Source organism: Oenanthe melanoleuca, chromosome 18, assembly GCF_029582105.1.
Source record: "Oenanthe melanoleuca isolate GR-GAL-2019-014 chromosome 18, OMel1.0, whole genome shotgun sequence".
Classification (NCBI taxonomy): Eukaryota; Metazoa; Chordata; class Aves; order Passeriformes; family Muscicapidae; genus Oenanthe; species Oenanthe melanoleuca.
The window spans coordinates 3,227,363-3,241,896 of NC_079351.1; the positions used below are offsets into that span (position 1 = coordinate 3,227,363).

The following is a 14,534-nucleotide window of genomic DNA, read 5'->3' on the forward strand; positions in this document are numbered from 1 at the left end:
CCATTTACCATCAAGGGTTGTAGCAAAGTGTCACTCACCAGTGAAAGAAGTGTCTTATTTATTTTTCTTGCCCATAACAGTCAATGCCATAGGCTACATTCATCAGTTTAACTGCTCCAGGAGCCATCCAACAGCCTCCGGGTTTCACTAAAGCAGAGTTTCCAAACTTTTTAGACTACAGACCCAAGCAGTGCAAATCCCATCCCTTTCTCAGAGTTTACTGCTAAACTGAGATGTAAGCAATTCACATATCAAAAATTTGTTATTTCCATAATATATCCAAGTAATATTTAGGAAGTCACAAAGTTGGTATGGCTACAATCCTTGTGATTAATAATTTTCCTCTCACTTAAAATTATCAAGTAGTTCATACAGGTATGGAAAGATCTGCAGTTTAATCTGAATTAAGATATTGAATATGACACAATAAAAAATTTAGCTACTGTGAACATGCCAGCATTACAGTTAGAAATCATGGGCCACTGGAATTCAACCATCAAAACTCTGCAAACAAACTGCATTTGTCAATAGGGAATATTTCATCTGTCCACTGTTGAATCACATTATAGAGTTGCTCTGACACCTCTTGTGATCCCATCTTAAGGCATGCCTGCATCTCTACATGTCAATTGGTTTTGTACTATTACCAAATACCACTAAAATACCTTTAGATCAGTAACATAAAATTAAATATCCATTTATTTTCCTTACCTATTGTGGTAATATAACCCAATCTTTGCCTTGAGACAAAAATATAAAATAAAAACACAAACCCCCTTTATTCAAGCCTCCAGAATGGAATAAAATAGAGCTGCACAAATTAGAGAAATTACTTACAGAGACATACAGAAGAAAAAATGCAGTTTCCTAGTGTCCTGACATACACACCATAAATAATAAATATCATAAATAAGTTGAAAAAATCATTTAATAAAATGAAAGTAGATAATGATAGTGCACAGTACCAACATAACAGAGAGGAACAGGATGGTGCATCTTTCATACAAAGGGTGCAAGAAGGAATTATCTTAAAAGTGCTTTGGGCTTTTCTTTCTTTTTTTTTTTTTTTTTTTAAAGAAAAACACAACAGCAGAGATCTCATGCACTCATTTATTGCAATTATGGCTGAAGTCCGTAATAGCAGTTAAAGAGTTCTCAGAAATGCACTGCACACCTTACAGAACAAATACAAAAGCCTCCACCCTTGAGAGAGGACAATCTAATCAGTTTTCTGAAGTAACTGAATTACTTTGGCTAATGTTGTACAACTCCAGGCAAAATGACCCTACTTTCAATTCCAAAAATGATGTTAAATCTGAAATGGAGCATACAGAATGAGGCAAGCACATTTCAAGGTTTTATTCTATAGCATAACAGCAGCAAGAATCCTGCTCCAAGGCCTCTGAGAAACATCATATGCCTGTCTGGGGAAGGGAAAAAGGGAAAAGAAGAGATTCATGATGCCCCTGACCATTAAATGCTTAGACTATCCTTCCACATTGAAAAATCAGGGACAGCACCATAAATGAGGAAGTCAAGTGATCTCTGGCCACATAAATGAAGCTTTGAGTCTGATCCTATAAACTTAAAAGTATAGAATAAACACAACCACGTTTACTGAAAAAGGAACAGGGGCCTGTGGGTGGCTTGTCATTCACATAACAACAGAGGCAATTGAGATTAAGAGCAAATGCCTTCTGCATCTGGATCCTCTGCAGGCTTTAAACCACTTCACATATATCACAGAGAGTAACAAGTCACATTTTTCTGCATGCCAGTTATGACTTCAGTATAGACTACTAAGTGATTATTAAGACTTTATTACCTTTACCAATCTCTTTTATTTTCATTTTGAAAATAGCAGCAAAAGGACAATCTGCAGCCAGCAGCAGCAACACTCAGACATGGACAGACTGCCTATCTTTGGCTCAAAACCTGGAAATAACTCATGGCCTCAGCACTTGCAACCGTCCCATCCACCATATCCCTAATACCTTCACATCTTGCCTTTAAAAAGATCCTTTCTCACACAGCTGTCTGAAAACATCACCTGTCCTGATGAAGCTAAGCAAAATACCTGGCAAGTCAAAGCACAGAATCTACGTGATATCTGCTGGTTCTATCTGAAAGCCATTCACAGCCAACAGATACAAGGTTCCTATTTAAACAAAGCAAATATATACACACATATTGCATTCATTAACTTCACAGAACAAATACTGGGTTGTAAAGTTCGATACTCTGAGGTTATGTGAGGACAAAAGCATCTGTACAAGCTTATGCTGGTCTCCTGTGTGCCTGCATTAGGATGATATTGCCTTTAACTGTGTTAGTCACAGAGAACATTTTCCAAGGGCTACCTGGCGGAATGAGCGGGCAGAAGGGAGGCTGCTGCTAATGGACATCCAGAGAAATACTTCAGCAGAGGGGCTGAGGCCTTATTTACTGCATGCTACTCAAATCTTATTCAAAGACAGCATTTGAAAGTTTTCATTAACTTTTCAATAATGCCTACAATACTGCAACCGACCACTTTACAAGAATGAAGAAAATATCTTTATCCTTCTGACAATATTTCCATTCCACAGAGAATTTAAAAAGAGCACACAAGGCTAAAGTTTCTATAAACTTCTTATATTCACATTAAGAGATCTAGAAGTGATTTCTCCCCATTATGCTCTGCCTGTACTGTAGAGTCCTTCTACATGACTGATGCAGAGCACCTGGTGTCTGCAGTGACTTAAGAGTATCCAGCATTTCTCTGCAACACAACATGGGAAAATTCATTAAAAATACAGACAATGAAGTGTAGCAAAGATGAGGCTTAAGTAGGATTTGTCTTCTCCTTTTTTGCTATTCCCTACTCCATTTCAGAAACACCTTCTAATTTATGCAGATAGCAAAACTGTGTTCCAACAAACAACTGTATTACCATTATAAAATAAATATGCACAGCACAGCCTCCCTTCTATTTCTTTTGAATACTAACATTTTTCAATCTCCTTTTCCTCATTCAACCACCCCCACCTCTACATTTATTGCACATAATTCTGCAAAAATCTCCATTTTGCACCTTCTGTTTAAATCCAGCCACTGCTTCCTCTGTGCTGCAGGAAGGTAGAGCTGGGAGGAAAGAGGAACTTGGTATCAGGAGAACAGAAAGGGAATTTTCTATGCTCTCACTTTTTATCCAAAACCACACCAGGGAGGAATGCAGGAGCCCCATCCTTCAAATTTCAGAGGAAACCTGTTTAGCTGAGGCTGAAGCATATTTACTGCAAGGATTATCTTTTACATTTGTACTTAGTGCTGATTTGACCAATGCTGAGAAGATTTTCACAAGGCTGATTACAAATACATCCTTGGCAGAAACATTACACAATAACACATCTCAGCTTTTCACAAAGCAGCACTACAGGTCATTAGCTTACTTCTTTATTAATTTATCAAGAACACAAGAAAATATTTTGCCCAGTTTCTAGAAAAGATGGAATCATGTTGGTAGAATCTTTCACTCCTTGACAGCACCAAGAAAGTCAGACTACGAAAGACACCTACCATGGGAAATTTCAATCCAAATAATTTAAATCTGGCAAGCAATAACCAAGTGAAATGAGGAGTATGTCATAGTAAGCATCAGGTAACATAATAATAGGCGGTGCTTCTGCCCCACCTAAAGTTTTTGGCTCCTTCATAGAAAATCTTTACGTAAACAATCTTTCATAATAACTGGTTAACAACAGGAATTTGTACTTCATATACCTCTATGTTCACACTGCTTTTTGAGAATAGAGTTTCTCACACTTACACAAGATGGGGACACTTTAATTGAAACATTGTCCCACGGTTACCATTTTATCCCCATAACAACATCACCAATTACTTACTTTGAAAAAATGCATTAGAAAAGTAATTTAATCTTTGCTTCTCTTAATGAAGTTTGCCAGAGAAAAACAAAGAGAAGAATCAGCACTGCATGACCAGCCAGCTCTCCATGGACCAGCACCAGCCTACAGGACTGAAACCCAAACACACTTTACAGAACAACATCCATATTCTAAAAGTTGGTTTAAACACCATAATCCACAGCTTTCCAAACTATGCCTAACTCGTGTCAGAACTTTTCTTCTCAACACTTGAATAACAGAACAATCTTGTTCCGGTGTCTGCACTAGTGTTTAGTGATAATTTTGACCAAAAAATTAACATTACACATCTTAAGGACTTACCTAGTCCTGCAATTCCTAGTATTATTCTCCACTGAGTCATAAGGTAGTACCAGAAGTCCTCTCTGAGAAATGCCTGCTCTATGATATAGTCACATCTGTGTTGATGTGACTAAACATATGTCACCTCATTTTCAAAATGCCAAGCAAGTGGCAAACTGTGCTCCTAAGGACTGTAAAGGGGAGTCAAAGAAGATTCCCAAGCATCATTCCAACACAGGACACATACCACTACATTTACAAATATATTTCAGAAGCTTAAATGCAAAAACATGTCACCAAGTTTCCAAGTGCTTACTGAACCTGCCACTCATGCAGCACTGTCTGCAGAGAGCACTTGACCATAGTTCATTTGCCAAATTCACTGATTTTATCACTCAGAGACAGAACCAAAATAGCAGTTCCTAACTCTCAGTCTCATGTTCAATTCACAGTTTTATCTAATACAGCTGTATTTGGATTTCAGAAATAAAAGTGTTTTTAAACTAGGAATTATTTATCACAGCATATTCCCATTTCAAAAGCCCCATGCAAACTCTTCCCCACCCCCAGCAGCTCAGCAGTTCCAAAGCTCAGTGGTCCAATTTACATTTTCTCTTCTTAACAGGATATTGTAGCAATGCTGAAACAGTCTTCCCTCAAATGTCAAACTTTCACTTTTACACAAGAACTTTCTCCACTCCTGCCATGACCTAATAATGCAAGGCACCACCCTCCTGGGAGCAGATCTAGCTGAAAAGCACAGCTTTGATCCCCAGGGCAAGTGCAGATACTACAGGCACCTATCACAGTTTTATAGATGGATAAATGGGGGAAAAAAATAAAAACCTCAAGTTCATTTGCTGTTTGAGATGCAAAATATGAATCACTCTTTCAATCTCTTCAAAAGGCAAAAGATTATAAAAAATCTTCACACTGAACATCAGGTACATTGCACAGGTCACAAACTGAACATAGGAATCAGCCAGAACATTGTGGCACAAAACAGGAAAAATTTCTTTCAATATACCTCAGCCTTCATTGCAGCTTTATAATGAACTTTAATTTATTATAGTAGTGAATAATACTGTGACTGAGTTTTTTGTTCCGCATTTACACAGTGCTTAGCACAAAAGGGTCCTACCGTAACAGATTTAATAACACAATCATGCCACCCACAGATCCTCCAAACACATCTTTCCCCAAACCATGCCTATTATGTAACTGTACATGGTATTTTTGTGCACAGTTTTGAAAGTTCAAAGCAGTAACTAACCCTCCATCTCTAAAAACTGCCATCTTTGTTGTAAATAACCTTTGAAATTCATTTTTACATGACCGTGCTTCAAATAGTTCAGCGTAATACAGCTAAGCCTAGTTTGGGTAGTTGTCTTGTAACTCTGTATTTTAATTACATTAACCTTTCTGCATATGCATAATGCTTTTATAATGTCCCTGTTTCCTCCCCTCAAATGCCTGGCCATGGTAGTACCAACAAGTTCAATTTTTAGACTCTTTCAAGAATAGAATATGGGCTCCCAAATTCTCCCCTCACGAGCAACACCGAGTATATCCAGAAGACATTTCCCAATAGAACTTGCCCTCCTCATTCCTTTTGAAAGGAACATTAGTGATTCAGTCACGTATTTGAAACCCCACTCAAAGAACTGCATCAGCAGGAATGAGCAATGATCCTGCTGTGGTTAACAGCATAATCCTGACAAAAGTTGGGAGCAGAGGAGCAGTGTCTAGCCCAGCCAAACAAATATAAACAAAGCTACAGCCAAGTAATATCAGTCAGTTCAAACGACAAAACAAATGTCCTGCACCATTCCAAACGTGTGAGTGTCTCAAGATATGGCCAGAGCAGTTACCTCAAAACCATTTGCACAAACAACTATAATCAAAAACATCACTGGAAGAAAGACCCACAGCACGGAGTCAGCACAGATTCTGAAGTATGCAAAAAACATTCCCCTTAATGACCTCCCCGTGTAGATAATGAGAGAAATCCAACAAATTATGGCTCCCAAGATAGCAGAGGAGTAGATGCAAGGCCAGCCATCGTGGCTATTTGGGAATCCCAGCAGAGGGGGAATTCAGTTGAGATCCATGAAGGAACATTACTTAGGAACAGAAGCCAACTGCCCATCCCTGTCCTCCCAAAATCATCCCAGCATAAAATGATATTTTCAGTTAAAAAAAAGAGATTATCTTACACTGAGCAAAAAGATACATAGGGAAGAAGTGTTATTTTACATGCTGCCAAAACCACTATGCTTTTCATTTGTGGTATTCCCATTTATGATGTTCACAAAGATTTGTTACCTTCTTGGTTTGCTGAACCACTAAACATTTTCCAGCAAATTAAACACTCGTGCCACATTACTAGCAACCAAGATTCCCGAAAACAGCTCATGTTACAGATTTCCCTCTTGCCAGTGGGGTCTGAAGGGCTATGAAAGACCTTTTAAGCATATTTAAGCACCGTAATTTTTAGTGTTTTGACGAATACAGTATGTAACTATGGGGGGAAAAAACCTAGACTGTGAAATTCACAGACTGAAAGATCATTTCTAAGTAACACTTACCCTAACTACCATAAAACCAGCCCAGACGAGTCCGCACAGTGCTCACATTTCTGTCCTTCACTTCCTGCCGCTGCAACATTCAAAATTTCATATCAAACACAAACCTACTGTTCTTTTTCTTCCAATATTTCATCATTATAGCTCCAAGAATCACTAGCCTTGCTACTGCTTACAAACAGGAGCATGAAACTTATTTCCCCAAACCACACATAAGCCAAAGATTCAAAACATTCACCTCAGACACATCATTCCTCATGCAAGTGATATTTCCCAGGACTAACAGCAACAAATGGCAAAATAGCTCCCAGCCACATCTCCAAAACACATCTCCACATAACATCACCTACAAAACTTCTTGCTACCAGCTCAGCAGCACTGTGTATCCACTGCTTCTGGGAAAACCTGTGTAGTTCAGTGCTATTAATTCTCAATTACCTCCCTGCTGAAGTTCAAGCTTTCTAACATCTGACAAAGACTCCATGCCACTCAGAAAACCGGATGGTTTGTACTTATTCAGAAGTAGGATGGGGCCACAGTCACCACTCAGACTTTGAAGTCATGAAATGGAACCTCTCAGTGTAGTAAAATCACATTTAAGGAGGAAAAGATTGAAATCTGTAATTTCTTATCTGGCTTTCCTGTAATAAGGCTGTAATTTGGTATTATGGAGGACTCTGAGAAAAGACTGGATAAATAACCAGTCCGTTTCTAATTTACAACAATGAATTTGCATATAAAATTATATAGGAATATTTGGGTATTACGTTATAGCCCCATTAAGTATCCTTTAACTTCAACTGGCAGTGCAATAGAAATGCAACAGAAAAACAAATTCTCACCCGTGGGTAGTTACAATCTCCCTGCTTGAATTCCCAATCTCTTCTTTTCCCACAGTAATATTCACTTTTCTGTTTCAGACATGAGGGATTACTTCAGTTGGAAGCCTCATGTTGTAAACACTCGTGTGAAAAGAACAGCTCAGTAAGCAAGACTGTTTTGGAATAAGGAACCTGAGTCACATATCAGTGTCACCATAATGAAATCCCCAGAAGCTGGCCTGTTCCTGTGGAGCAGCCTCTGACCTTGCAGACTTCAAATTTCCCTGTCTATGAAGTTCAGTTATTTTCTCCCACCCCAAAACATATGGGGAAAACAAATATTGATTTTTCCAGTCAGTATCTCCAGAGGACCAAGCAAGCCTTCACACTTTTTTATAATTCCATACCAATGCCATGTGGAAACTTTTGAAAAACTAGTCTCTTTTAAAACATTCTGTCTTCCTTGTTGAAAAAGAATGGCAACGACAGAAGTTTGCACTGAGGAAGAAATCAAATACATGAAGTACCATGTCTTTAAATATATCATTGATACATATAAACACAAGTGCTGCCTTGCTGCCAAAGGCCACGAAAGAGATAGCAAGACAAACAAAAACTAAAAATGAAGGTCTTGTTTGTTTTGAAAATCTAACTCACAATCCTTCCATTTATGGGGAAAAAAATACATCTACCATATAGTGAAAAATGAGATTTTGCCACAGCATCTCAGCAAAAGAAGTGAGAAAGGATTCAACTGCTGCAATATGAGCAGAATGAAGGGTTGAGATTACAAAATATGGAATTTTCCCCCCCATCATGAGCCACTGGCAGCATTGCACAGAGAGGAACACTGGGGATCTGCTTCCTTCCAGGAAGAAAGTGCCAGGAGAAACGTCAGGGCAGGACTGAGGCTCGCTGGGATTCTTGGCCTACTGATCCCCCAGGCAGGGGAATTCCAGCTGTCCAACCACTCTATCCCCAAGCTAGAGCACTGTCACACCATCCTTCCTTCTCCTGCTCCAAGCCAGCTCCTCAGTTACTCAGGCTGTACACAGGGGATGGATTTAAATTAATTCCAAAGACCTTTTTAATTTAGATTTCACTCCTGCTACCAGACCTGTGAGGTCTCACTGACTTCAGGAGGGGATGCCAGTGAGGTGAGAGATTCAAGGGCTTTAATAACCTGAATTGCTCCATCAATTGTTTCTTCCATTACTAAAATGAAAACACCAAGAATAATGTCCAGTAGCAAATAAAAGATGCTAGTAAATAATAAATAAAAAGAAAAAAAAAAACAACACACTGAAAGTCAGAAAATATCCAGCTATAAATGCAAATAAGATTTTGTTGGGACAAACAAGATTTTACTAACAAAAATAATTGCCAACAATGGAGAAAATATTTCATCAGACTATTAAATTAACAGAGTTTGAAAACATCAATAATATTATTGCCCAGCTCCTACATGGGCTCTTTCATCCACAGGCATCAGGACTCCTTACAAGCCAGTAAAATTCACTATCCCTATTTTAAATTCCTTCAAAAGGAAGCACAAACAGGTGAAGTGATTTGCATCAGGCTCTCACATCTCTCAAGAACTAGACCTGCACCTCACCCACCTGGGAATATCCCCTCTCCAAGCTTTCCAGACACTCTGACTTACATCTTTTGAGATGAGAATTTTCCTACAAATCCAGCCTTTGAGAAGTTCTCTCCAAATCACAGCCCTTCCTCTACAACCAGATCTCCTCACACTGAACCCAAAGCCCAGGAGGAACTTCTCTGAAACCAGGGAGATTTCACAAAGGAAAACGATCCTCCATGACACATCAAGAAGCAGAACTGGGACAAATTAGAGAATAAGATGCTGCTTCCACATCTCCCTTTAAGTTTTAATCTGATGGGAAGAGGTAAAAACAAGCCCCCAAACAAGCAAACAAAAAAATCCCAAAATAGACCAAAAAACCTCAACAAAATCAGATATTACAATCTGTCAAGTTTTTAAGCCATGACTTTAACAAGCTCTACCACAGAAAAAGTCATCTGGCTCACCTAAAAAGGCACAGTGCCTGTATGAATTAAGAGAAGGAAAATACACACTGTACATTTCATAAGTCCAAAAAAATCACAGAGGTGAAGAGTGATAAAGGAAATGTCATTTCAGCTTGGAAAATAAAGAAGTAATTTCTGCTTTCAGAACAAATTACAAAGAGAACTCAATTTATCAGTAATAACATAAAATGTTCCTTCACTTACCAATAAAGAAAAATTGCTCTGCTAATTAAAGTTCAACAAAAAAAGCTTAACTCAGCTTCTGCTACTCACAATTTCTGTGCTGTAAAAGCCAAGCCTACCAAAGTCTGATTCCCTGGATTTGCACCCCAAGGAGGTGGAGGGAATGTGGTGGCCCCTCACAAATTTTCCCCTCCTCTAAGTTTAAACCGAATGTTCAAAATCAGCTCCTCCCTATATACCTGCCCAGCACTCCCAGACTGTCCCCATCACTAAAGCTTTGCCATTAAAAAAAAAAAAAAAAAAAAAAAAAAAGGAAAAAAAAAAGAAGAAATTTTAAAACATGGAGTTTTCATTCACTGTCTGCTATGGCTCAAAAATACTGAAACAATCAAATTTAACAGACATTATTTTAAAGCCTCCCTATTCTACCTACCAGTCTTGGAAAATAAAGTAAACTTGCCAAGTATCACTTGGTTGTTCTGGTTATTGTTTGTTTTTTTTTTTATAAAGGAACATGTCCTTTCTTACAAAAAGAATGGCAGGTGGTGTATTTTATCCCTTGCCTTGCTTCAGTTACACTAATTATTAAGAACAACAACATTAGACGATGTCAACAATCCAAACCATCCCAACAGGAGCAGCCATGGTGATACACTCAATCTGTCAACAGGGATATCCATTTTCACGGTATTTTTCTGTCTCACAACTGAATTCTTTTTTTTTTTCAATGAAAAGTGAAATATGTTATTTTAAAACTTCCTCTCAAGCTCGCTGTACTTTTGATAATTCAAAAATCCTATTACCTTGTTAACTCTTACTCATTTTGTCATTAATTGGGAAGCAGCCTTGCAACTGTTTCCCTGCAGTTATTTCTTAATTTCCATCAATGATATGTTTAATCATGTTACTCTAATCAAACAACAATTGCCTAACAAAGCACTGTAGCCAAAACAACTGCACTCCTCTGGAAATTAATAAAAGGACACATCCCACTGAGGAGGGGTAACACAGATCCTTCTCCTGCCTGGGGATCTGCCCAAAAAATATACATCTAAGTGTCTGCTGGAAGGGCTGTGTTGCAACGTGCAGTGGAAACTCTCCTGTTTTCAGGTTCAGAGCTGATCGAGGGTATAAAAGCTGTTCTCAGGACCTGTGTTAAACCTCCCAACTTCACTCCACTCTCCCTGCCAAAGCCTCCTGCAGAAAACAAAAACATAAGCTCATCTGCCCACCCTTCAACCGCTCCGAGGGGGTAATTTTACAACAGCTGTTAAATTCGTCCAATTTATTTTTCCATCCCTCCACAAACCCTACCTACCCCATTTTTTTTTCCCCACTTCTATTTCACCACTATTATTTCCCGGCCGTCTCTCCCGTCCCCTCCCGCCCCGCCCGGCACAAAAACAAAGCTGCCTCCCACCCCCCCTGCATCCCCCCCGGAGCACCCCCGGCTGCTGCGAGGCATCCCCGGCTCTCCGGCCCGGCCGCTGGGCCCGGGGGGCGCGGGGCCGCTCCGCCCGCCCGCGGGCCCCGGGCAGCGCGGCGGCGCCGGGGTCCGGCCGAGCGCCCCGTAAACACCCCGCGAGCGGCGGCCGCCGCAGGCCCTCGGCGGACACAGGGCCCGCTCCCGCCGGCACCGCGCGGCCCCCGCGGCCCGCAGCGCCCGCCCCGCCGGCCGCGGAGCCCCGCGGGTCCCCCGAGGGCGCGGCGAGGCCGCGGGCGGCCGGTGCGGGCCGCGCTCGGTGCCCGCGGGGGCGGTCGGGGAAGTCCCGACTTACCTGTCATTACTTTCTACGCCATCTTGGATCCACTTGTCAACGTCCCACAAAGCATTGTGGGAAAGGCCGGCCCTCCCCTCGGCCCGGAAGGCGGAGGGCGGCGGTGTGAGGGGACGGGACGGGGACGAGAGCGGCGAGGGCATGGGGATCGGGACGGGGACACGAGTGGGGTCCGGGTGGGGCCCAGGACCGGGACGGAACGGCGATGGGGACAGGGTGGCGGTCCGACATGGGGGACGGGGATGAGGATGAGGTCCGGGACCCGCTGTCCCCTCAGCCCGGGGTCCCCTCACGGGACAACGTCCAGGGCCACGTCCGCGCTAGAAACCGGCAGCTTTGGGAGATTTTCAGCGTTTTCTTTGTTTTTTTTTCTTTTTCCGCCTCCCCTTCCCTGGTCCTGGAGCTACGGAGCTGGCGGGGCCGGTACCGGCAGGCGGGGCGGCCAGAGCCGGACACGGAGCCCACCCCTGAAAAATCGGGAAATTACTTGGAAAATTACTTGGAAATTACTTTTTCTCATGTTTTTTCTACGGCGTGAGTTGGATTTTGTGTGTGTGTGTGTGTGTGAATGTTCAGATTATTTGTGGGCTTGGGGGTTTTTTTGTTTGGTTTGATTTTTTTCATTATTATTTTCCTGTGGCTTTCTAAAGTTCCTTCCCCGAAAGAGCCCTGGGGGAGGCCGGCTGCGGGTGCCGAGGCTGCCGCAGGTGCCGGAGCAGCTCTCGCGCTCACCGTGTTTTCCAAACCCACCCGCCCGTGCTGAAGGACTGCTGGTAACGCGTTGCTGGCTGCTCATGACTCCCAGAAACTGCTTTGCATAACAGTTTTATTTTCATGGAGTAATCTTCCCTGTTCGCTGTGTTTTCAGACTCTTTGGCAATCAGTTCTTAATACCTAGGCTGTTTTGCAAACTGGCTTTTTCAAGGCGTTACCGGCTTAGCTGCCGCGGATGGGTGCCCTGTGCTCTGCATAGGCTGTTGTGCTTTAGGGCAAAGTGGACAAGAAACTGGGGAAAAGCTGCTTACTTCAGGATCTTAGGAAAGTTTATCACAAAACAGGATTCCCGTGATTTTTAAATACTTTTCCTTCCCCTTTAATTGAAATTAGATCCAGATCATTTTAGTATTGGATCTTCCTGTAAAGTGTATTTACATTTATATTTAAATTTACGTCTAATGCCTCATAACTCTTTGAAGAATAACCACCAGCCAAGCCTCTGATGTATTACCACTGCAAGAAAATACTTGTGCCCAAGAAGTTTTCAATATTCATCAGTAATGCATTTATAAAGAGAAAGCTCCTTGCAACAATGTAAATACAGGAGGAAATAAAACTAAATAAATCCTTTGCATTTGCTACCCCAGTCTTAAATCAGTCTGCTTTTTAATTCAACTTCATAACTAGTTGGAGTGCAGTTGCGCTGTCGCAGAGGGGAGTGTGGGTGGTCCCAGCCTCAACCTTTTACTTTTGAGGCTGGTTGTCTTTTGTTCCTAGTGAACTTTATCTTACTGGTCATTTTTTTCTGTTAAAAATGCAAAGGTTTTCTTCAAAATAAATGATAATTAGAAAAAGCAGTGGAAGATAGAATTATCAATGCATGCATATTTTTAGATATAAGCACATACATCCTCTGAAGCTCAATTTGGAGAAGACAGAAATTTACTTTGGTTTATTTTTCACATAAGCTTTTTTGAGTCCATTTGTTCTGACCGTATTTTTTTCATAATGTGCTAAGAAAAAAAATTGTGGCAGTGACTTGAGTTATTGGAGGATCTGTTCAGTGACAGACCCCATTCTTATCACTCTCTCTCTGCTGATTTAAAGTTCCAGGCTGGATGTACCAAGAGGCACAGGCTGCTGTGAAAAGGTGGCAACTCTGCCCTGTAGGACCAGCCTGGAAAGGAGCTGGGGAGGACCACAGGAGCAGGGGAATCCCAATGTATAAAACAGCACATGGAGATGTGCCCTTGCACCCCCTGCTTTTAAGGATCTTGATACTTTAACCCTTTTAGCTTCCAAAATGAAGGAGGTTTTAGTCTATTTTGTATTGCATAAACCCTCAGTGGGGGTGCCAGAGGCTGGACAGGGAGCCAGCAGCTCTGGGATGGGGGCGGCTGCCAAGCACTGCCCTGTTCAAGCAGAGCTTGCAAGCTTGGAACAACTCTCCTGTTTTCATGTGCTGTCCCCTCCAAGCTCTTTCAAGGTCCTTGTTACCAGATAGAAAGGTCCAAAACAAATGGGGCTCTAAGGGTTTTTAACCCTGGAAATTCTGCTCCAAGTGAAAATCATAGCAACTAGCTTAAGAGATGAGATCCCAAACCCAAAGGGCCTTAAAAAACTAACTTGACTTTAGAGCCACTTCAGTAGTAACATCTCAGGAGACAGAGAATGATCCAGGAACTGGTTACAGATTACCTGGAAAGAAAGAGACTTCCTGTAGCTTTCACTGACATGTTTCAATATAATATTAAAGGATAATTTAACAAAATAAGATTATAATTATATTGTATTATTATATTACTACTACTGTGAGAAGAACTCACTATCTATATGAGACAACTCTTTCTCTTTCCTTGATGTGCATTACCCCAGTGGAAACTGCAATTTTGACTCCCAACCTCTGCTCTCCAACACATCATTCACAACCCTCCAGGGTGAGCTGACAAGCCAGGCTGTCACTGAGCACCAGGCAAAGCTCAGAACCAGATGTGTTACATGCTGACCACTGCCTTGCATTTCCAAAACTGTCCAGACTTCCTAAATTCCTGGAATCCAGTGGGGTTTCATGGCAGGAGGAGAGCCTGCAGTGCTAGACTTCGGCTCAAAGAGACCGGGAGCAGGGGGTGACACGGAGTCTGGGGGGAGAAGAAAAGCAACAGTGGATGTTGGAAATGTAAGAAATACCAA

The 14,534-nt window shown here is 41.4% G+C and overlaps 1 protein-coding gene across 4 annotated transcripts in view; it reads right to left on the bottom strand.

Moving 5' to 3' along the window:
- HELZ (helicase with zinc finger) overlaps nt 1–11,676 on the bottom strand; it is an 85,951-nt gene extending 74,275 nt beyond the window's left edge. For 2 of the 4 annotated variants that reach the window (XM_056505726.1, XM_056505725.1), the window contains exon 1: nt 11,628–11,676. In XM_056505726.1, the coding sequence (XP_056361701.1) occupies nt 11,628–11,634 (7 nt within the window). In that variant the 5' untranslated portion in view covers nt 11,635–11,676. The remainder of the gene's footprint in view (nt 1–11,627) is intronic. The other 2 variants (XM_056505724.1, XM_056505723.1) reach the window with 1 other exon arrangement.
- Between the last annotated feature and the right edge of the window lie 2,858 nt (nt 11,677–14,534).